Source organism: Papilio polytes, unplaced genomic scaffold (genome assembly GCF_000836215.1).
Source record: "Papilio polytes unplaced genomic scaffold, Ppol_1.0 DF823621.1, whole genome shotgun sequence".
Classification (NCBI taxonomy): domain Eukaryota; kingdom Metazoa; phylum Arthropoda; class Insecta; order Lepidoptera; family Papilionidae; genus Papilio; species Papilio polytes.
In genome coordinates this window covers 974,047-996,944 of record NW_013525583.1, presented here as the reverse complement: position 1 = coordinate 996,944, position 22,898 = coordinate 974,047, and the positions used below count along the sequence as shown (strand labels likewise).

At 32.6% G+C, this 22,898-nt stretch overlaps 1 protein-coding gene across 4 annotated transcripts in view; it reads left to right on the top strand.

Moving 5' to 3' along the window:
* LOC106104491 (protein NDRG3) overlaps positions 1–22,898 on the top strand; it is a 55,048-nt gene that overhangs the window by 23,787 nt on the left and 8,363 nt on the right. For all 4 annotated transcript variants that reach the window (XM_013284561.1, XM_013284559.1, XM_013284562.1 and 1 more), the window contains 3 exons: positions 4,476–4,593; positions 22,225–22,366; positions 22,677–22,823. In XM_013284561.1, the coding sequence (XP_013140015.1) occupies positions 4,476–4,593; positions 22,225–22,366; positions 22,677–22,823 (407 nt within the window). The remainder of the gene's footprint in view (positions 1–4,475; positions 4,594–22,224; positions 22,367–22,676; positions 22,824–22,898) is intronic.

Sequence of the window (22,898 nt, the reverse complement as noted above, 5' to 3'; positions counted from 1 at the left end):
GTCGTCAACAGCCGTTATCTGCCCAGTGTTGACCATAGGCCTTTCCAATACCTTCCGCCTTCCGTGTCCAACGACTTCCAGCCGTGTGCACTAAGTCGTCGGTCCACATGTATGAAGGACACTACGCTCCTGGTCCCCTGTCGCAGCTTCCATTTGAGGACATTCCTTCCCCACTTGGCGTCGCTGGCTCGACAAATGTGACCGGGCCACTTCAGCCTACTGATTTTGAGAGCTATGACTTCAACTTTGGTTCTCCGTCAAATTTCTTTGTTCCGGATTTTATGCCTTAGAGAAACTACGAGCATAGCTTTCTCCATCGCCCGCTGTACAACTCTTAGCTTATGAGCCAGTCCAACAAAAAGTGTGTTTACGCTTTATCATATTAGTATAGATATCCTGTTTCACACTGCATACTTTACTTAGGATTCCATCTATCCTTATATCTATACATTCATTTTAATTATATTCACCTTTATGTGCCGTAAATTGAAAAAGTTATACGCTTTCAGTAAACATACATCTTGACTGTATCTTTCGTTCTATACCAAAAGTATGTCCTAACGGAAAACATTTAATGAAATTATGACAAGTAAATATCAAGTTAAAATAGTTTTTATGAGAGACATGCTTGCAACTTAATTTTCTTTTTCGCAAAATTTAATTTACTACGCTAGTAAATTTAAAATGAAATTCTCTACATAGAGGAATTTTTGTTATGGTTTTTGCAAGGCTGCCTGTCTGTCCGGATGTTAGTATAAAAGAAGGTTTTCTGTCGTATTACTCTACCATTTAAAGCATCCTCGAGGAATGTTTAATATTAACTCGACGTTCTCGCGGCTCCGGGGAAAAAAATAAAAAACATTTCTTGAAATTATACCAAAAGTTATTTTTGTAATATTTACAAAGCGATTTCAGATTCAAAGTAAGTCTCAAATATTATACGTATAAATAATATTGTGAGCAGATTTTGTTTATGTAAGAGTCCCTTTAAGAATTATTTACTAGATTTATTGATAAACCAGAGATTAGGTTAAGATTTGGGACGTCTGATATTTTGTAAGATCATTGCTAATAATGCCTTTTTTTCTTTATCTTAACTTTGTATTTTAATACTCTTCTATAATCTTTTTTTTTTTAATTTTGTAATCTTTGGACACAAAGTTAAACATATACATGTTACTATTTTTCTGATATTATAAATGCGAAAGTTTGGATGGAAGGATGGATGTTTGTTAGATTTCGTAACGTAAACAGCTAAACGGCTGTCGATGAAATTTGGCTTAGATGTAGAGGATAGTCTGGAAGAACCCATAGCCCACTAACTTTTTTTTTATTCCACGCAGACGGAGTCGTTGGAGACTATATTAATATTATAAAGAGATTTGTATTTTTGTATGTATTAAAATAAATTGAAAACTACTGAACCGATTTTAAAAATACCTTCATTATTAAAAAGTTTGTCGGAGTGACGAGCGATTTGTAGAATTCAATTCCGAAGGTAGATCATATACACGATAACGATCTTCCATTGTGGGCGTGTATGTCGGAGATAATGAAATAACAATCGCGTAACATTAAAAACACTATTCTTAGCTGACCACCGTCTTAATTGATAACTTCACAACACACTCTAACCGAATTGCAAACATTTACAAAGATTAACCAATTGATTTTATAATAACAAAACGCATCATTCCCCCATTCAAAGACAACTGTCATCAGTCATTCGATCGCGCTAGACATCTATCACGCACGATGCACATTCAGCCAGTACTCAAAATTATTAGTTGCCAGTAACTTTAATCGTTTAAAAATTAACAAACATTTCGCCCCGTTAAGCTTATCAGTGACATAGGCTATGATTTTTTAATTTCTAATATTAATTTAAGTGTTGTTACTAAATTACTCTGCGACGTACTAAATATTGAATGGAATCTGTTTTGTATGCTTTAGTGTGGAGGCCGTTATGAGGTCGTTATTATAAATAGGTTTATTATTTCATATGATTTACATAACAAAAATAAACGTAATGTTTTATTTTATTAAGGTTGGTGTACTAATTCCACGCTTTAGTAAAACTTGATATGGTAAAAGCAACTTTGATACATTAGGCTGATTATATATTCATTATTAAAAAAAACCCTGAGCGATATAATAGAGGACCAATCGCTATTATTCATATATCGTGAGTTTCTATACTATGAACCAAAGATGTCTTTATCCACATTAATATGTTTCTTGATAATGGATTGGAGTAAAATTATTGGTTATAGTAATTCTTTAAAATTATCTTTACTTTTGCAATAGATTTTTCTACTTTCAAAGTACTCAATCATACTTCTTTCATGTAATCAATACTTTCATCAATGTAATCATTTGTACTTATTGTGCGATTCAGTCTTACTAATATTATTAATGCGAAAGTTTAGATAGATGTTTGTTAGATATTGTAGCCTAAACGGCTGTACCGATTTAGATGAAATTTGCTATAGATGTAGAGAATTGTCTGGAAGAAAACATAGGCTATTTATTTCTTTATTTCTAATTCCACGTGAACGGAGTCGCGGGCTCTAAATATATATTTCACAAAATTCGAATTTTAGTTAATCATAATTCAACGAATAAAGTTAAACAATTGATTTTAGTTAGTTATTAGGCGATATTAAGATAACTAGAACCCTACAAAAAATTAAACAAAAAAATGGGACACACCTGCAAGCACTACCTTTCAGATAAGAAACGAATTTTCAAAATCGGTCCACCAGTACCTGAGATATTGCGTAACACACATTTAAAAAATTTTCACATGAATTGAGTACCTCCTTCTTATTGGAAGTCGGTCAAAAACTACACATTATCCTACTTTAATAATGCGTAGTTTTAGAACTGAATTTTTGAATTTTAAAATTGTCTACTCTTTTAGATTACATGAATAGGTCGTCAGATTCCATTTGAAAAATTAAAAACACCCTTTACAATGTATTTGTCCAGTACAAACGTATATTTTTCTTTATGAGATGTTTTTAAAAATAATTTAATGTTTACTTTTTTAATGAAAATAACTTTTTCATTAAATAATGTTAAATGATAAGAGAAGATTCAAAGGATATTACGTAGCTTGCAGTTGAAGTTGAAATTTCCTGTCACAGTCTGGACCGGTCGAGATTTTTTACGTCCACCAATTGAGGTTGGTTCCGTTCTTTTTTCGATAAACGAGGAAATGAAATTGCTTCTATTTCGTGTCCACTCTACCATCAAATACACACAAATGTACTTACAAAACCCTGTTGATGTTTGTTAATAATTTGATAAAAGTAGTTTAGGAATTAAATGCAATTTCAGAGATTTTAAATCAACGTGTACAAAAATGATGTTGTCCCACTCATTCTTTTAGAATTTACAGATACAGCAGAAATTTAAAAGCATACTTTTATTGGAAAATGATGGATGAAATAGGATATCTTAAATCTCCAAAACTACTTAAGGATTTTTTTTATTTATCCTTATTATTTAACTCAACCTAGGCGTTTTTTCTAATTACGCGCAGAATAATTCTCGTAACAAACCTATTAAGTATATAAATCCAGTTTAGGCCCTCGAAGGTATAAACTAAAAGTTGTTCGCAAACTACCAGTCTGTGGTATTATGTTGCACTGCAATATATAAGCCACCGACTTGTACACAATATAATTTAGAGGGCACAAGTTTGTGTTGAAACAAAACCACCGATCCTATTAGCGAAGCAATCAACCAGTTGCAGAGCGAATTATTCGATAAATTGCAACGATCCACACACATTCAATGTACTGTTCAGGAATCTGGCGGTATTTCATTTTAAAAGCTTGTCATTATGCCGTCTTTTGCGCAACTTAGTCCTACCTGCTAGTTTGTCTCGTTTCAAAGAACAAGGCAACATTTCTGCAAAGGCAACACCGAAGATGTCCGAGACTGTACCTTACGTAATCTCAGAATTCCACTGTTGTGATCCTTTATCTCTTATATACTCTTTGATAAAACAGAGACTGTAAACTGTAATAACATGTTTGTATTTTTTTTATTATGCTTTTAACATTTTCACGTAGAATGTACATTTTGTTCCCTTTGTTATCATGTTTCTACCGGATCAGGTTAACTTCGTCCCGATAATTACGGCTGGACACTCTTTCATTTTTATTTCACGTTACGTAGCATTTTACCTTTGTGCTATTACTGTAACAATATATTTTTTTAGTGAAATCTTTGTAGCTTTAAAATATTTTATACGCATCTTTAGTACATTTTCTTAATACAAACTTAAGGATACATAGGTAATCAAGATCTTATCATATAACATATCTGTAAAATGGAGGAACAGCGTGGAAAATGTAAATCGCAAATCGATTCCACTTCACTTCGTGACACTTTCAGAGTTAACTTTAATTAAATTAATATGAATAACATCGCTGTTGTTAATTAACGTATTTCCTTGTTCGCAGACGTCTGTTTCCAAACTTTCTTTAACTACGTTGATATGCGCGCGCTGCTTGAGAACTTTTGCGTGTACCACATAAATGCACCGGGCCAAGAGGAGGGCGCGCCTTCCCTGCCTGAGGAGTAAGTACTTTTTTATTTTTATCTCTTCAATATTCAAGTGTTTTTATTATAGCATATGAAGCTGCGGTTTTGCGCTAGAAATACTGGTTGATGATATAGGTAACATACGTTATCAAAATATTTAAATCGGGAGTATGCGAACACACTAGTTATAGTTATAGTGTTATCTCAGTTAATTTAAAAAGGAAGAGAGGGAGGACAATATTTTGTTACATATGTTTCAGAAGTTAGAGTCCACGGATTTGTTACTTGTATATTACTATAGAGGTGTAATAATTATTATAATTAATTTACAAGTTTCAAGATTAGTCGTTCTTCATACTAATATTATAAATGCGAAAGTGTAGTTGGATGGATGGATATTGGATAGAGTTTGTAGTCTAAACGGCTGGACAATCTCGATGAAATTTAGCATAGGAGTAGAGGAATAGGAGGAAGAGAAAGAAACCATATGCTATTTTTTTTTAATTTCACGCGGACGGAGTCGCGGAAAAAAGCTAGTTTGTAATAAATGGAAATCACGTTTTTTTAGTTTTGTATATCCAAATGAATATTTTACTGATAAACAAGACAGTACGGGACTTCTATTCAAACTTAAAGATAATTTGTTCTTTGAATAGACCTTTGATTGAATGAAGATTTCATTGGAAAAGTAGAATATTATTCTCAATAACATAAATAATAACCTTTTGTAAATTATCATTTGGTTTTCGGAGTTCTTTGAAAGAGGTCAAAGAAAATAAGCTTACCGACAAATCAACTCAATAACAACATTTATTTATTATCAGAAAACAGATTTCTGTTTACTGAATTACTTTTGATTAATTTCTGGAATTTGTAGTTAAGGAAAGATTTATTTCTCATTATTTCGTAATGTTAATGAAAATGATTTTGTATTTGTCTAGGTTGGGTAATTAGTGAAATAACAATTGTTTTATTACTAAGAACCGGATAATGATTCCATAAATCACAAATGAACTCGATATCGTTCTAAAAATGTTATTTTTAAAGTTATTATATAATCGTCCAAAAACATCTACATTCCCTGTACAAGATTTTCCAATTTAATAACGCGTGACAATATTTTTAAATGAATAGCTAACATATTGATTTCAGATTAAAATCGTTATGAACGAAGGAATTTGAAATTTCTCTCACTTCAGAAAATTCAATTCATATTAAGGAATTTTACTGACGGAAATATTTTTCTCTTAAGATATAGACTTTAATTTAATTCCTTCCGTGCATTCCAGTCTCCATGTAGCTCTTAATTGCATCTTGATGAAAATAGCTTTCAGCCTACAATTCGAAATTCTTGACTCAAAATGTTTGTAGAACATTTTAATTATCAGATTTTAATCTATACTGTATTATAATAAAGCGTAAACACAGCGTGTGTTCTTTGTTGCCTAAGATGTCAGCAATTACAGCATATTTTTGAATGGTTATTTTTTATTATTATTTACGTCACGCTTTAGGCTATATATTTTCAAGCAATTGAACTTAGGGAGTAAATATTTTTTATAAACACCCTAATGTGGGTAAGAGACCAAAAGTTGCTGCCACGGAAGCAAGATTGCCAAGGTTTGTCATGTCATGTCATTTTGACATTTGCTATTGATAATTTGAAAAATAAACAATAAAATAAATTTTTCATAATTTCATGCGGATGAAGCCGCACTGAAACAGCTAGTTCTTAGATATGTTTAAATCTAAAGAGAATTAGTCTATGATTTTTACATGAAAAGATTTTGCATTACATTTATTTCAATGACTCGCAGTAGATCACTTTAACCATTTGATATTTTACTTTCAAAGTACCCGAATCAAGTGATATGCAAACTCCTCTTCAACAGAGCCCCTATTGAACTTGCAACTAGTATCTAGAATCTACATATGTACTAGTATGTTCCAGTTAGAGTTTGAGTAGAATCGTGTTTACGTCATTAAAACGATTTGGAGATTTCTACCCGCATCGTTTGCATTTAGTTTACATTTTGTCTTCGTTTAAATTTTGCAAAGCTTTTTGGGTTTTTTCGTTAATAGTTGTTACTAATATCTTCAACCTGCTCTTGTTTTTGCGAAAGGTCGGTAGAGTTAGTACTGCTCTGACATACATAATTTCTGAATTATGCATGTTCTCTTTTACATTCAATCGATCCATACTTTCTCCAGTCTTCCTCTAACTTTTAACCATTAATATATTCAGTATTGAACTATGTTCCTACTGTCAATGTTCCTCTGTTACTCAAATTCCATATAATATGAAATGTATTCTCCTGTATGATTTTCAAATCTTGAAAATCAATTTAAGTTGTAAATTATATTGTTTGAAAAATCACTTTTTGTTTTACATTGGCTCTGAAATCCACTTAGATGAAAGTTTAAACCTTATTTAAAAAAAGCAAACAGAATGAGGGGCTATAAGGGGCACCGCACTTCGGTCACTTACTTAATCCTATACTTTTGTTGTTACGTTTTGCTGTCTGAACACTTCCACTCACTTACTTACTTCCATTAGCAATCCTCACATCCTTATTTCAAGGGGATTGTGTAAATTGTTGTATTCTTTAGCTTTTCTGCTTTTAAACCTAAGTGATTAAGAAATGTGAATTGCAATTTAACTTTTTGATTTACAAAAAATATATATTTGTAGAAACTTTGTAGTTTGATGTTAATTTAGATTTCTATCTATATCTATACTATTATAGTAAAGCGTAAACATACACTACTTTGTGGTGTAGGATCAACTATCTTAGCATATTTTTGAATAAATCTTCCTTTAGTAAAATTTCCTATACTAACGACACGCTTTAGGCCATACATTTTCACGCTATTTAACTTAGAGGGTAAATAAATTGGAAAAACCTTCATGTGGGACTATATTTGATTTTTTACATCATCAATTGAGAATTTGCCATATGTAACCAATAAAATAAAGTTTTTATAAATTGACACGGATGAAGCCGCATGGAAATAGTTTGTATCTTATAAAGCAGTAATTATCACCTATTTATACAAAATTCCCATTTCATTTAAAAAAAAATCATGATGAAGATTATTTACACGCATATTGTGAACTTTACGAATCCCCTTGGAGTTGTCGGTTGACCTGTTTTTAGGTGGGTGCGATATTAGTGCGATATTCACATAAAACTCATCCGAAGTAGGGCGTATCGATTTAAATTATGCGAATTGAAACAACCTCAGCGATTTTGCTTTCAGTTTTCTTTTCAGAAAGTATTTTTAAATAGCACTTAACTTTTATAGAACTTTGCAACGTTTGATTGAGCTAGTGGTTTCACTTTGATATGGAAATCATGCTTGAAGAAATTGATTTAACTTAATTGGATAAACGAAAGGATAACGAGAAAATAGTAAATTTTCAAATTTCAACAGACTTGCAACTAATGAATCTTATTAATTCTATAATTCTTACTCTTACTAATATCATATATTCTAAAGTTTAGATGGGTGGATGTTTGTTAGAGTTTGTAGCCTACAGTGCTGATCGGATCTCAAAGAAATTTGGCATAGATGTAGAGGATAGTCTGAAAGAACGCATAAGCTTACTTTTTTTTATTCCACGCGGACTAAGTCATGACCGAAAGTTCTTTATGAGTTGATAACGCTATTACGATTTTATCGCGCATACAACTTGTAACCTAAAAACATTGAAACCAACGACTGAACAAATAAATACATATTAAAATTGTTTACTGGAATATTTTATTTTTTGTTGCATTAGAAATTGTAAAGCTTTGCGGTAGTTAATATACTTTTGCAGTCCAGCTCACGATCTGCCAGATTTCCTTCGATAAGATTTTTTTAATAGCATCGATTTATATAGTTGAGTTAGCTTTAGAGTAGAGTTCCCCAAACTTTTTTGTGTTGTAGACCCCTTGCTATGTTTTTCCGTGTGGGGTAGACCCCCTACTTACCTGATATTGATTTCCTGTAAATTTATAACTGTATTAAGTAGTAGTTAAGTGTTAAAATTTAAAGTAAAGACACATGTTGATTTACACATTTTTTAATCTATTTTAAATTAAAATTACTCAAAATAAATATTGTATATGTTTTGATATTATAAGATAGTATGATGTAAGTAAATACATAGGTACTGTCAGTGTATGTGTTGAGATCCACTATCGTGGACCTCTGTTATTATTTCATGGACCCCCAGTTTTTTTCTCGCTGACGTAGAACCAATGCAGGTTGTCATAGACCTCTAGGGGTCGATATAGACTTTGGGAATCACTGCTTTAGAGGATAAAGTTAGTAGACGCCGTTAATTCGATTAAGAAAAATACGACGACAAGACGCCTCGAAGTTATATTTCCGAGATAGATTTAAGTTACAGTTAAGAGACGTCTAGTAGACTGGGATGTCGTTTACCTATTGGTGCTTGTTATTTTAGTTTCATTAACATCTTAATGCTTGTTTTGATAGTTTAGATTTTTAATTAATCATCTGATTCGTTACTCGTTTAATAAATGGATTGTTAATTTTTTGGTATCTGATTCATTTATGCCCTTTTTTTTACTCTTTAATATAGGTTTTCAGTTTTATTTTTGAACATACGATTTTAGGATCAAGTAACTTATATGTATAGGCTTTAGATTTAAGACGATAGAAGTCATAAATATCTATCTCGTTGCTCTAAAAAAGGATTCGAAAAGCATTTCTTGAAGGAAAAAGTTGCAGATAGTTTGTGTTTTTCTACGGTGATAAGAACGTCTATTGTAACACCAACACTTAGAAAATCCTCTAAAGTAATAAATTAGATTTTCGTGATATATCCTAGCTTTTAAAATCGCTCAAAGGCATGTTTTATCTGATATTCTGTGATGATTTGTGTTTTTAAGTTTTATGGGCATTTGTTACGGTCGTGTAAAATGTGATGCCTCGTTACTATACAGTAATTGGCCCCTCAGTACTGAAGCTTGTAAACTAGTTAACTAAAAGCTTCGTGAGCTCATTTTAAAAGAACCCTTTGGGTGCTTAGCAAAATAACAATGTTAGCCCAGTACAGTTTTTAAGTAGCCCTGTTAGGACGTAATTATGTCGATATGCAAAGGCTGTTAAAGAACACAGAAAGATTTATGCAATTTACAAATGTTACTTTTGCATTCTTACTCTGTTTTACAGTCTGTTGTTGTGCATATTTTATGTTGTTTTTAAATAAAAGAGCAACTTGTTCGAGCTACATATAATATAATACTGGAAGCAAAAGAGATCCCACACTTTGCATCCTTTGTTTTGTCGAGATTTTATCTCCTCTCCTTTAAAATTTGAACGCACGCCAAGTTTTAAAAGGTTTTTTTAAAACAAATCTCGACTATCAATTTTATAGTGGAATAAAATGTAATAAACCGATTATAAGTGATTTTAATAATAATATACACACACAAGAACACTTGCATGCAACTACTTGCGCTTTCCAGCCTCGTTTTAGTTGAATTGTTAACTGGCATACCAGTAGAGACATTGCAAATGGTCAGCGTGTGCTCTCGAAAACTGGCATGCTAACTACTACTTCATTTTTAACGCTCATAGAATAAGTAGAAAGTAATTATTTAATAATTCAGTTACAGTTGTCTGTGTACGCGTCTATGGTAATTATATTTGAACTACATGCATGAAGGTTACTTCAAGGTTATTGTCAAGTCGAGTGTGCTAGCGACATCGTGAACAGAAATCAATACCAAATACAATTATGCAAATGTATGTCAAGTTATTGCAATAGGAGGACTTAATGATTACGATTGTCATATAATAGGTTTTAATTATCTTGTTCAATGTGCTATGACTGTATTCGAGGCATTTCGAAAATTATTTCCAATGAGAACCTACCCTTAAATAGAATCATTGACCATTTTTTACGCAGCGTAGAGATTTTAGCATTAAGCTATAAAACGTAGGAAGAAAAATAATAAAAAATAATTACTCATCCAAAATCGGAATTAAAAAGCGTGCGGTATTGTGACGGTCGTCTACTTTTCTGAATGGGTTTGGTGAAATCCAATAATCTCGGTGCGAAACAGGCTTGTCAGCTGTAGAGGATTTTTCGTAGACAGTTGAATGCATTTCCAATAGCGTACGATTTTTCGGCTCCATATTTCGTATGACGTGTGAAATGTGAGATTCCAATTATAGATTTGTAATTACAGGGGCTGCTATAGTATTCAACATACGTCTCGGTTCGTGCACGAACGGCATGAGGTTTCAAATAGGGAATGCTTATATGATTATGAACCCCAAAATTATATCGGGAATGTGCTTGAAATGTTAATAATTGCTACTGTAGTGATCTCACTATCCATTTGCGCACTTTGTATTTTTGATATAAATGCAATGAATTACTGAATTACATACTTCTTTGAACATTACTATAACTATTACAGTTTCCCTGGCAGTTTTTTTTAATTTATATACTATTTTTTACATACTCGTGTACAGATTACCATATAGTTAGTTAAAGCGGGCGATCATTTGTTTAAACTATCGCAAAACTGTTGTGCGATTGTCGATTGTTTCGCGACAAATTCAATTGTTTTGTTGCACAACTAAAAAATCGAGGTGTATGCGCATATATAGTAAATTCAAAGCGAGACTAAACTGTTGTCCGGTAGTTTAGTCAAAGTTGTGCGCTCTCTTATAAGTAGCAAATTCCTATGTAGACTTTTATTCCACAGTTCGCGTGTCCAACGAGCTTAATATACCATGCTATTAATATTCAAAATAGGTTCGGAGCATAAAGGCTTTGTGTCGTTATTCTAGATTAAGTTACCTTTTTAATGGAATGGAGTATAATTTTTTTATTTTCTTTTTCCGAATATTAAAATAAGATTGATTATTGTGTTATACTCGTATAGGTGGAGATTTAATATACTAAAGTTATATTCGTAGTGGAACGAAGCTAGACACGGTGAGTAGTTTGAAATTGTCGCCCCAGCTAGTTTGTATTCCCAGCTTTCTTGAACGTATTTTTCTAAAGTAGTGTACGGTAAAATGGGTTTCATTCTGTTTGTTTTATAAATGTTTTCAACACAACCCGTCTGTATGTTGTTTCTACAAGTTGGAGACGTGGCAGCATCATATTTTGTTTTCATGTTTATTTATTCAGTGTATCTGATTTCTATTCAAAGGTTTTGTTCACAAACTATTTACGTTAACATGTTTTGTTTAAAAAAATCGATTTTCTATTACAACATGTTTATTTGATTTGTGTCAAACTTTCGCATTTAGTAGGATTAGTAAGATTCATATTCCTCCCTTTCCGCCTAGTTATCAATTAATATCCAAAACAGCATACTAAAAAAATAGCACTTTACAACTACAACAACAATCTCAGTAAATGTCTTCTTAAATTTTTCTTACTTTTCAATAGTAAACGTGCGTTGCGCCATGCGTTGAAAAATACTTGAAACGCTTACTTACTGAATTTAAGTATTCATAAAAACTCGTCTTGTTGATTCCTTGAACTTGTTTAAATTAGTTAACAAGTTTCAATTACATTTTCATGACGTAAATTGTAACTTTTAGGAGTTATGTAAGAATTCTAGAAGTTTCAGAAATAGGGTCTATGTTTATCTATATTACTACTTATTCTTAAATTTTGTTGCATTAATACTTAAAATATTTATGCTGAAATAAAATAGCGTTCACTTTCATAAGTTTTTTAACTCATTCTGCGTAACTATTTGTGTTAGGTAGTGTCGGTCGCAAATAATTCGGGCCGTGCGGGTTGTATTGATTATTTTTTGTTCGGAACTCGCCGACAGGTACTTTTATGTTATATCATTTGAATAACGCCTTACCTGTCCTTATCAAATATTTTTCTAACTTTCTCGTTTGTATTTTTTTAAAGTCGGGTTTTATAAAAAAAAATATCGCCTATTTACTTATGCTGATCACACTTTACGTCGAACTTTCTGTAGTTTCCGTAAGCCTCGTTCAAAGTAACTCGACGGTACGATGTCGGAATACGAAAGTTGATTAATTACCTTTGTTCGGTTATAATGACATATTTCTATAGCGTGTCCAAATTGTTGGGGTAGAAAGAAATTTGTAGCGTTTTACAAATGGTTTTCTGACGACGCCCGTCGAGGAAAATTGTCGTACCGTGAAAAGATTTTATTTCGCTTTACGAGTTCATTGACCTATTTAGTGACCTTTTCATTATCACTAATTTACTAATGATGCTTATATTACTGAAAGATTACTTTGTAAAGACATGTTAATTTGGCTGATTTTTCACTTAAAAGACGCGACAGACTATTTTCCTTATTGCTAGATCTTCCATACATCAGAATTTATAACCTCAAAATTTTAATAGATTATCCAGCAACATAACTTTTGCTGGATTAACTAAAAACTGACGAGCTTATGTTCAATGTAGAAAATATTGCCCGGTTATTCTAATAAGGATCAAAACAATTAGTTTTCATACTCGAAAAACCCGTACGAATTCTTTTGAATGTAATCAAGTAAAAACCTTAAAATAACTCGACGTAATCGCATTTTTTTTATGTCTTGTTGTTTTATGTCGCATGTCTTGTGAAATAAACGTTTCTATTATCTTTACTCAGCCTTGTAAGAGTAAATTAGTGAGAATTGCCGTTTTGTAACTTTATATATGTCAGTTTATATGAAAATACTCATGTAATTTACAAGAATGTACCTACGCCAATGCGTTATGTTCGATCGAATATTTAAGGCCGTTTTTTACGAACTGAAAACAATTATATTGAGTGCATATTCCATTGTCGTTGCTCACTTTTAGCCACACATTTTTATTGGACTTTTTTCTACAAAATATAACTATAGGAAGTAAAGCTTTCGCAATTTTAGTTTCGTGATTTGAAAACAAAAGGTTCATTTTTGTAGATATACAATTCACTTCAATTTCTTACTTTCCTTAACCTGATCTTTAGAAAATATGTGGAAGTAAATATATAAGTAAAACAAAGACTTCACTCCTACTTTATAAGAATCAAGCATGGATGGAGTTCTGTATGACCTATGATTTTCTAAAAGCATCACAAGTTTTGTGTGGGTCGGATTACACAAAGGATTGACGTCGCTGGGTCGTTCATTGTCGTTATCAAACAATACCTAGCACAGCCTCGACGTCGAGACACATTAAGATGTAACAATAGCTTAAGAGGTATAGAGTTACAATTTGCTAGTGGCAAGTGACCGAACGCTTCAAACAATTGACATGTATGAAGTTGTAAGCTTAATACATGTTGATATCCTTTGTTAACAATCCATCAGACAGACCTTAACCACAAACTATACCATTTGAACAACAGATTGTTTATTTTACAACAAAGTTTATTAATTATTTATTAAGTTATATACAACTAGCTTTCATCCGCGACTCCGTCGGCATGAAATTGAAAAATAATATAAAACATAGCCTATGTTACTCACTGAAAACGTAGTTTTTTAATGGTGAAAGAATTTAAATCAGCCCAGTAGTTTTTGAGTTATTTCATTACAATCAAAGTTTATCTCATTATAATGTTACTAACTTACGCCCGCGACTCCGTCTGCGTGGGATTGAAAAAACCAAGCCTATGTGTTCTTCCATACTGTCCTCTAAATCTATGCCAAATTTAATCGAAATCCATTTAGTTATAAACATCCATCTAAACTATCACATTTATAATATTAGTAAGATTAGTATGGATTAATACAAATTATATCTAACAATGGAGTATGTTCTTTAAATAATGACAGAAATAACTGAAGCATTATTATTTATGTTGGTATAAGTATTTTTGCAGTGAAATAAAATATGAAGCAGATAAAAAACACACTTCAACGTATTTCCATTTGGCATTTGTTGTTTCATTTCTTTCACATCCATATGCAGTGACGCTCGACGTTGTAGTACTCTTGTTTATTTTTAGAATGAAGATCCGTTACAAGTAACTGCGCAAATGTAAAATAAATATTTTATTTAATAATGAGAAAAGGGACCAGTAGTGAGTAAGTTGGGGAGATGGATTTGCACTTTGCTTTAGAAAACTGCAATTCGTTTTAGTGGCTACAGGGTTGAAGTAATCAATACCAACGAATCAGTCGATCGTCTTCTGTTTTATACGAGTACTAACTCCAAGTATCCATGTCCTTTATAAAAAATCGCATGGTAACCATTACAATGTATTTATACCTCCAGGCTGCGTTCGCAAATTGATGTTACCTCGCCACGATTGGCTTAAATTTGCCTTATTGCGTTGCGTGCAATGCGACTGTTGATTGTTACTAAAATAGCTTTACCATCAACTACATGCCACTCTGCGGCGTTCCCTTCAGTCTTTCCGCATTAGTTCTTGCTTACTTCGTACACATTCGTATAGTATATATGTATAAAAGAGAAATCAATCTATGAATTGTTACAACCAATTATCCACTAAGCTTTGTTTAAAATATCAATCTTATGGATCCCATGCGTATTATGAAACAATATACTATGAAGTAATTGTTATAAATTTTGATGGTAATATTAAAACCAAGCTTTAAAATTAAGATATTTCGTAGTTTCTGTCTGGAATTATTAAATTTCCTTATTAAAACTATGAAAGCTGTTAGTATTTGGGAGTTCAAGTTAACAGAGTGTTCAGTTAATATCGTTAGTTAACCGCCGAATAACCACTTAACTTTAATTGTCTGCTCTCCGCTACGTAAAGCTATTCAACTCCAATTTAACCGTTAATATGACGTTGCGAAATTCACTTGATCACTTTATGCACTTTAGTATACAACCAACAAAGATAGTTAATGAACTATGATATATCATTGGATTACTTATTATTTGTTTATTATATTTGCTACTAGCAACCGCTCGTGACTTCATCTGCGCAATATTAAGATAAAAAGTAGCCTATAATATGCCGGTCATCTAATCTTCAGTGAAAGTCTGGTCGAAATCTGCCCAGCCTTTTTTTATAAGAAAAGGGGGCAAACAAGCTGCGGGAACACAGAGATGGTCAACGTTACAGATGCGTTGCCAACCTTTAAGGAAATTGTAGGCTCGCGTCTTGAAGGCCCTAACCCTAAGTTTCAGACCAGTCAGGAATAAACGCGGCTTGCGGACAGACAGACATTTTTTTAAAATGCGACTTGCGATAACAGCAACGCCAATGCATCATTTTCCCAAAATCTGGATTTTTTCTTTTCGTATAACAAACAGCAATCAATTTTTTTTATATTTACATACATAGATATAGATTATTCCCACAGATGGCGTATATTTCATCCATTTGTATGAATTGATGCAAAAGTAAATGATGTGTTTATAGCATATCCCTGTTACTTTAACTCAAAATATTATATCAAGATTAAACTAAACTAAATCTATTTTCAATAAATTGAATTTCTCAACGATTTAGCTTTATAAAGGCGTCTTAATAAATATAGTTAAGTTGAAGCTTTCAGCTGTAGATGTGAGCATACAGTAAAGTATTGAAACGTTGGAAATGCAATTTATTTCTCGTTCCTTCGTTCCTTTGTTGAGTCTTAATGACATTGCTTATTTTATTACAGAAGGCTAAGCGGGTAAAGTCGACCGCTTTGTTATCCGTCAGAAATAAGACTAGCCGAGCTTTAAGCACAATATTGAGTTACCTCTATTTTTCATTGCTCTATTTCGAAATTCTGTAACTTTTATTTTACCATTTTGTTGTTTGTTATTTTTTTGTTAAAAATTTAGATTTTTAATTTAAAACTGAATACAAAGGTTCATCACAAAAATGTAGTGATGTATTTAGAAGTTGAAGTACAAATAGTTTAATATTTCTTTGGAGGTGAAATCTCCAGTCGCACTAAGATAGGCACCGAGGCAGAGTATCTTTTGAAGTTCCCTCCGCCGACATCATGGTACAAGTAGTAATTGCTACACGTCTTATCAGATTTAAATGTGATAAGCATGCTATCTCCAAAATCGAAAGGCAATTAGAAAACCATACATTTAAATGTTAATCGATATGTAATACAAATATTTACGTGTTTCAAGAATGATTATAATCTAAAATTACCCTACAATTTAGAAAAGTGTTTATAACAACGACATTAGTCAAAGCACAAAATATTGTAATTCGATTTTATGTTATGTTTCATTGAGTAAATCATAGGGGTGGAAAAGTGGTTGTTTATCGCGAGCTTCCATAAATTCCCTTATAGAAAATAAATTACATAGTAAATAATTTTTTTATCAACATTTTTTATTTCAAATTATGCTATTGTCGTTTTGTTTTATTTGTGCGCTAGCTGTTGCTCGCGACTTTGCCCGCATGAAATTAAAAAAATAGCCTATGTTACTCGCAGATAAATTACCTTTCTAACGGTAAAAGAATTTTTAAAATCGGCCTAGTAGTTTTTGAGTTATATAAAAAATACCAATCTTTCCTCTTTGTAATATTAGTAAAATTATGTAAAACTTCTAATGTAATTGAACGCTTATATCTTTTGTTTTTACATTTTTTATATCGTTTAGCGATATTGTTAATTTAATATCAATCCTAACTGCATATTTAGTTTATTGTAAACAGACTCGCTCCCGTTTTAAATGTGTATTTAGTGACGTCAAGAATCAGGTCGCTTTTTGTACTAAAATCGTTGCAGGGTCAATGGCTTGATTCTAACTCTATCCGTGAATGAAAGGGTGTTATGAGTGGATACTGGCCTATATTCGTTGCTAACAAATTTAAAATAGACTTTCTATATTGTAAATCATACGATTAATGTAAACTGGGTTAAATACTATCTCTAGCTTGTAACCTTTTTTAAACAATTTTGCTCCCGGTTACCACTTGTCGTATCGCTTCGATGTTATCGTGTGAAGGCCCATTTATGAAAGTGTATGGAAATGACACACAGATAATAGCGCTTTGAATGTGGCACCTTAGCGTGGCTTCCGCTATCGTAGCACCAATGGAAAAAAATTGCTAACTTAAAAAAAGAAAATAAGAGACATGACATTTTCTAAACGTATTTATGTAGTGGAAAGTGGAAATCTACGCATACTATTGTTATTTTTTAATGGGATTTCTAAAACCCTGTGTAAAAAGATAGTCTTTGTCCGGTAACCTCACAATCGATTTCAGTCAATGAATTATTAATAATTGATTCCTGGGAAAGCCTGCAGCTAGAGTTGCAAAGAAATCGCTTTGAGTAAGTTCGCTTTTTGCGTTGTAAAGGATTATTGTGGCTTGTTAGTTTGTTAAATGGTTTGAGTGGTCGCGGAAATATTCCTTTGATGCTTGGAAAATCCGTTTGAGAGTTAATGGTGTGTACTTTGATTGGTTTCGAATAAAATTAAAGGCGAATTAGAGCTGTGACTGAAAATCTCGTTTTGATACATTTTTTGCTTTTGTTGGTTAGAATGAAATTTTATTTTTAAAAATATTGATATTAGTTTATAAATTAATATAGTTTAAGGAAGTGGAATAATAAATAATTAGTGTTAATAATTGACTTGCTGAACGAATAACACACGATGGAATAGGTTTTACTAGCAAAGGTTTTTCTTAGCAAAATGCCAAAGAAATATTATAGGTACTGTAGTTATGGGTCGGTGCAACAGATTTTTGTCCTCAACATATGTAACTCTATATGATAGATAAATAGACGTCATCTCAGTCATCACTCCCTTTTTGATCATGTTACCTTTCACGCAATCACTCCATCTCTTTCTAGTTCCACCTCTACCGGTGTAGCTCCACACTCATAACTAACGTTCTCCTTGTAACATGCGAACATCCCTCCTCATGACATGTCCATACCATGGTAACCTTTTACTCCTTACCTTCTCTACCACTGGGACTACTCTCAAAATTCCTCATGTCATTTAAATGGTATTCTTCTTGGAAATATTTTAAGTCAATTAAATACGTACTTAGGTATTAAAACACTGATCTCTCTCTAGTCATCTCTCTCTTATCTCTGAAAAAAAGAAATAGTCATATATTCTTGTACAAGGTGTCCGTAAAAATCACGTTCTTGGCTCTGGTCGGGTTAAAACTAGTATTTCCTACATTATCTAGTAGTTGTTATAAAGAAAATGTGAAAAGTACTTAGGTTGTTAGCCATCCAGACTTGGGACAGCAAACTTTAAACGAATTAAAGTCATTTACTGTCGAGTTACGGATTTAATTTAAAATCTACTTACGAATGAATCTACTAAGTATAAAGGAAAGTGTTCTTATTTTCTTATCTAAATAAGGTAATAATAGATTGGTTTACTGTTTCTCTGAATTAGTACTTAATTTACTTACAAAATGTATTGCAGCGTAAATACAGTTTTAAATAAATGAATTTTCTTACTTCCTTGTTAAATAGGGCTTATGTAGTATTCATACTGTTTAAGCCCATTACAGACGCTCATTTTCTGACAGTTTTAATTAAGTCAAACCGTTTAAAGTTTTGAATACATACGCAGTTTTTATTAACAGTTTGACTCTTCTATTTACTTATTATTAAAGAAAAGTTTTTAAATTTGTCCCTCAGCGTTCCTAAATCATTAAGAGACATATTTTGATGGTATCCTACTACCGTTCTACCGTCAGTTGTGTTCTAAAAATGTAAAAGGTTTTTTTACATGGGACTTTTTGCTTGCACTATGATGTTATAGTTGTTTTTTATTCAGACTTTTGTCTTCAAGTTTATGTTGAGGTTAATAATTGCGCAATTAGTTGAAGGTTGACTCGATGGTCGCAGTTGGGTTATCGTTGCGACTTTATTAAAAAATGATGTCTAGAAAGGTCAAAAAATAAAACCTTTCGTTTTTAAGCATTATGTGAGTCATTTGTTTGCAACATGGTCGCCTGGAGACGAATATGGTTGTACATTTGATTTAGTTTTCTATGTACAGTGCACTGCCGTTGTTGGCACATTCCCAAATTCCAGTCTGGCCTCGTACAAATGTCGACGACCTTATGTTCTATTGATTCATTATTTTATATCCTCAATAAATGTATCATAACTATCCGGTGCTAACGACACTTCCTTGAATATACTTCGAGTAACATATTTTTATACGGGCCTTTGTTTATCGCTTAATATTTTTAACATTATGTGGACAAAGGAGTAATTGAAAACTTTTTTTAATCTTACTAATATTATAAATGCGAAAGTTTAGATGGATGGATGGATGTTTGTTATACTTAGTAGTCTAAACGGTTGAACGGATTTCGAAGAAATTTGGCAAAGGGAGGATGGTCTAGGAAAACATTTTTGTTTTTTTTCATTCGACGTGGACGGAGTCTAGGGCGAAAGCAAGTTATAATATAAATCATGGTTGAGCGATTGTTATCAGTTCATAATATGTCTAGTAAGATTGTAAACTGAGGAGTTTCGTCAGCTGAAGCTCCACCATCAAAGTTTTCAGTAATCCCAGTATACAGGTTGACGCTAAATTACGTCATCAACGTAATCCAAAAGTGTCCCCAAATACAATTTCATTTAAATTTTGTAATTAACTCCAATCGCTTTGTCAATTTTATTCATTGGTTGTACACAATGGGTTGCTCGTTCGATTCAAATACAAACGTTATATTTGCAAATTTACTTTACATATCGAATATCGATCAGTAACAGCACTGCTAGTTCCGATGTAGCTTTGTTTAATTCAAAGTATTGTATAAATTAAGTTATCGCTATTGGTATTGCTAAGTTTATTGGAGGCCACTGGCACTTTGACGACGCCATTAGACAATCAGTGATAGTCGAAAAGTGTTGTCTTTCCTGAGGATAGGTTAATAAACTGCACCAATGGGCCAGCGTCGCGACGGTTTGGCGCCTCGCGCGCGCATGTCAAGTGTCAAGTATGACCCCATAAGCTGCTGTTATTATGAAAATATATAATTAATTATTCATAGAAAGTGTCGAGATCGCTTCGACGTAACTTCATGCATGCATTATTAACACATACTGCCTTTCTGATAGACATTATTCTCTCGAATAATTCTTTTTGAGTTTCATTTTAATCGTGAATTAATGGTTGGATTTGGATTTCGAAATACATGATCTCCAATGGAATGCGCCAGGATTTGCAACTGATTCAATTTGATTAAAATATTCAATTAAACAATAAAGAACTTAGAAGAAAGAATTAATTATTTGACAATGGTTGAATTAAACAATGTAACCAAGTTCGTTGATATTTTAATGAAATTTTACTTATTTTTGCAACACTGAGGACTAACCTTAAACAAACACGTTTGACATTTTACATAGAGTTTTAGATAAAAACTTTATATAAGCAGATTTCCCATAAATATCGAAAATAAATAAGGAAAACTCTTCAGAGGAAAAGTCTTCAAAGGATAATAATGTTTTTATTGATATCACAGTATCTTTACGTCAAAAAATGTTACAAAAATAATTCATGAAAAAAATCGGAGCTTAATTTCTCTCCGCAGTTCCGTTTTGGTGCTTCATTTGTGTTAAGGGCAATAAATATTGAATTGTAATATTGTAATAATTTGGACTGGTAAAGTTCGATGTCGGAACGGCGCGGCGTGTTCCATACCGCAGTGTTATGTAAGAGAATACCGCTCGATAGAGACTAGCTGGGACGCACAAACTTATTGCCGATGCCGCTTTTTGTACGGGGATTAAGGAAATCGCGAACCATAAAATTGTTTAGTGAACTTTTGAATACAAAGACCTTTAAGTTATATTTGTATAAAACAAACGTACACTTTACTAATAAGTTTTTAAACTAACTTTGATAATAGTTTCAAAGAAATTAACTACCATCAAGTAGAGTCAACTCTGAGTTTTTAAATGGTGTTCCTAGGTGTGGATTTAGGATAGAACTACACTAAGGATATCCCTTAGAAGTCAATTAACAACATCAAGTGTGGCAGTAAAACTTATATTTTGATCATCATAAGTTTTAGAAGTCAAAAGTGTTTTTTTTTTAATGTCACTGTTTACATGTACTTTCTATAGTCTAGATTAGACTACAGAATTAATTTTTTTAATTTGAAAACATTAAGTTATCTTTCCTATTATAATAGTCAAATGATTGATTCCATAAAAATGGTCAGAGTATGCTAAGTGGTTAACCACGATCGGTATACTCGTATAGCGCAGGTACGATTGCGTTTGTTTGGAATAGATTCGTTTGTTGCCGCAGTATTACGTAACATTTAGTACGAATGTCCGATTCAGGCCCTTACAATTAGCTCTTTCCTTACATTTAACATTCTACAACCTATTTTAATTGAAGTTGCCGTTTGACTCGCCAGCGGAGTTTTGCAAACAAGAGTTGGCACTCTGAAAAAACTAATTAAGTCTTCACTGTTGATTATTTATTTTAATTTTAAACTTTAAATGGAAGTTGCTCATTTTACAAATAATTGAGTTTGTTATTTTTATGTTTATCGTTTTTGACATATATCACTTTTGGGTATTCTATTTCGTGCTTATTTTGACGAGAAAAAATAATTCTTGTATCATCTGTTTACTCGTGGTCTTTGAGCCTAGTTTCTTCATACTCAAAATAGCTATTTCCCAAATGTTGTCTCCAAGGCAAACGTTTCAAAGTCACACGAAACCATAGAGGGAGCTACTTTGTCGTCAGTTTTTTAATGACGATTCTCCTTGTTTTAGTTACCTCTACCCAACAATGGATGAGTTGGCGAACCAGATTAACTACGTGCTGGGCCACTTCGGCATCAAGACTTTCATCGCCTTCGGCGTCGGCGCAGGCGCGAACATCCTCGCTAGATTCGCCCTCGTTCACCCGCAAAAGGTAAACATTTACTTTTCGCTAACCTAACAAATTTAGCCGTCGAGTTTGTTCAAGGAATTAATGGAAACCGAAGCCAGATTGAAAATACAGCTTATATTGCGGGTATTCATTTTCATGATATTTCGGTGAAATTTCTCAACATCAAACTTAATATATACATTTTGTAGAGACAATTTAACAGCGGCTTTTATTTTAAATTCGTCTTTACATAATTATTTTATTAGTACTGTTCTAATTTTATTTGGAACATAAAACTGAGGAGATTTTGGTAGAAAATCAATAGGTATTTGTATTGCTGGTGTTATTACAGGTGGATGCTTTGACCCTGATCAACTGCACTTCAAGCCAGGCCGGGTGGATTGAGTGGGCCTACCAGAAGATGAACTCCCGCTCGCTGCGCGCCCGCGGCATGACCCAGGGCGTTCTGGATTACCTCATGTGGCATCACTTCGGCAGGGTGAGTACTTCCAATTGTTTCAGATTAAGAACACCCACTGTTCGAATCGCCACAAAGATTTTTTGTCTTTCAGTC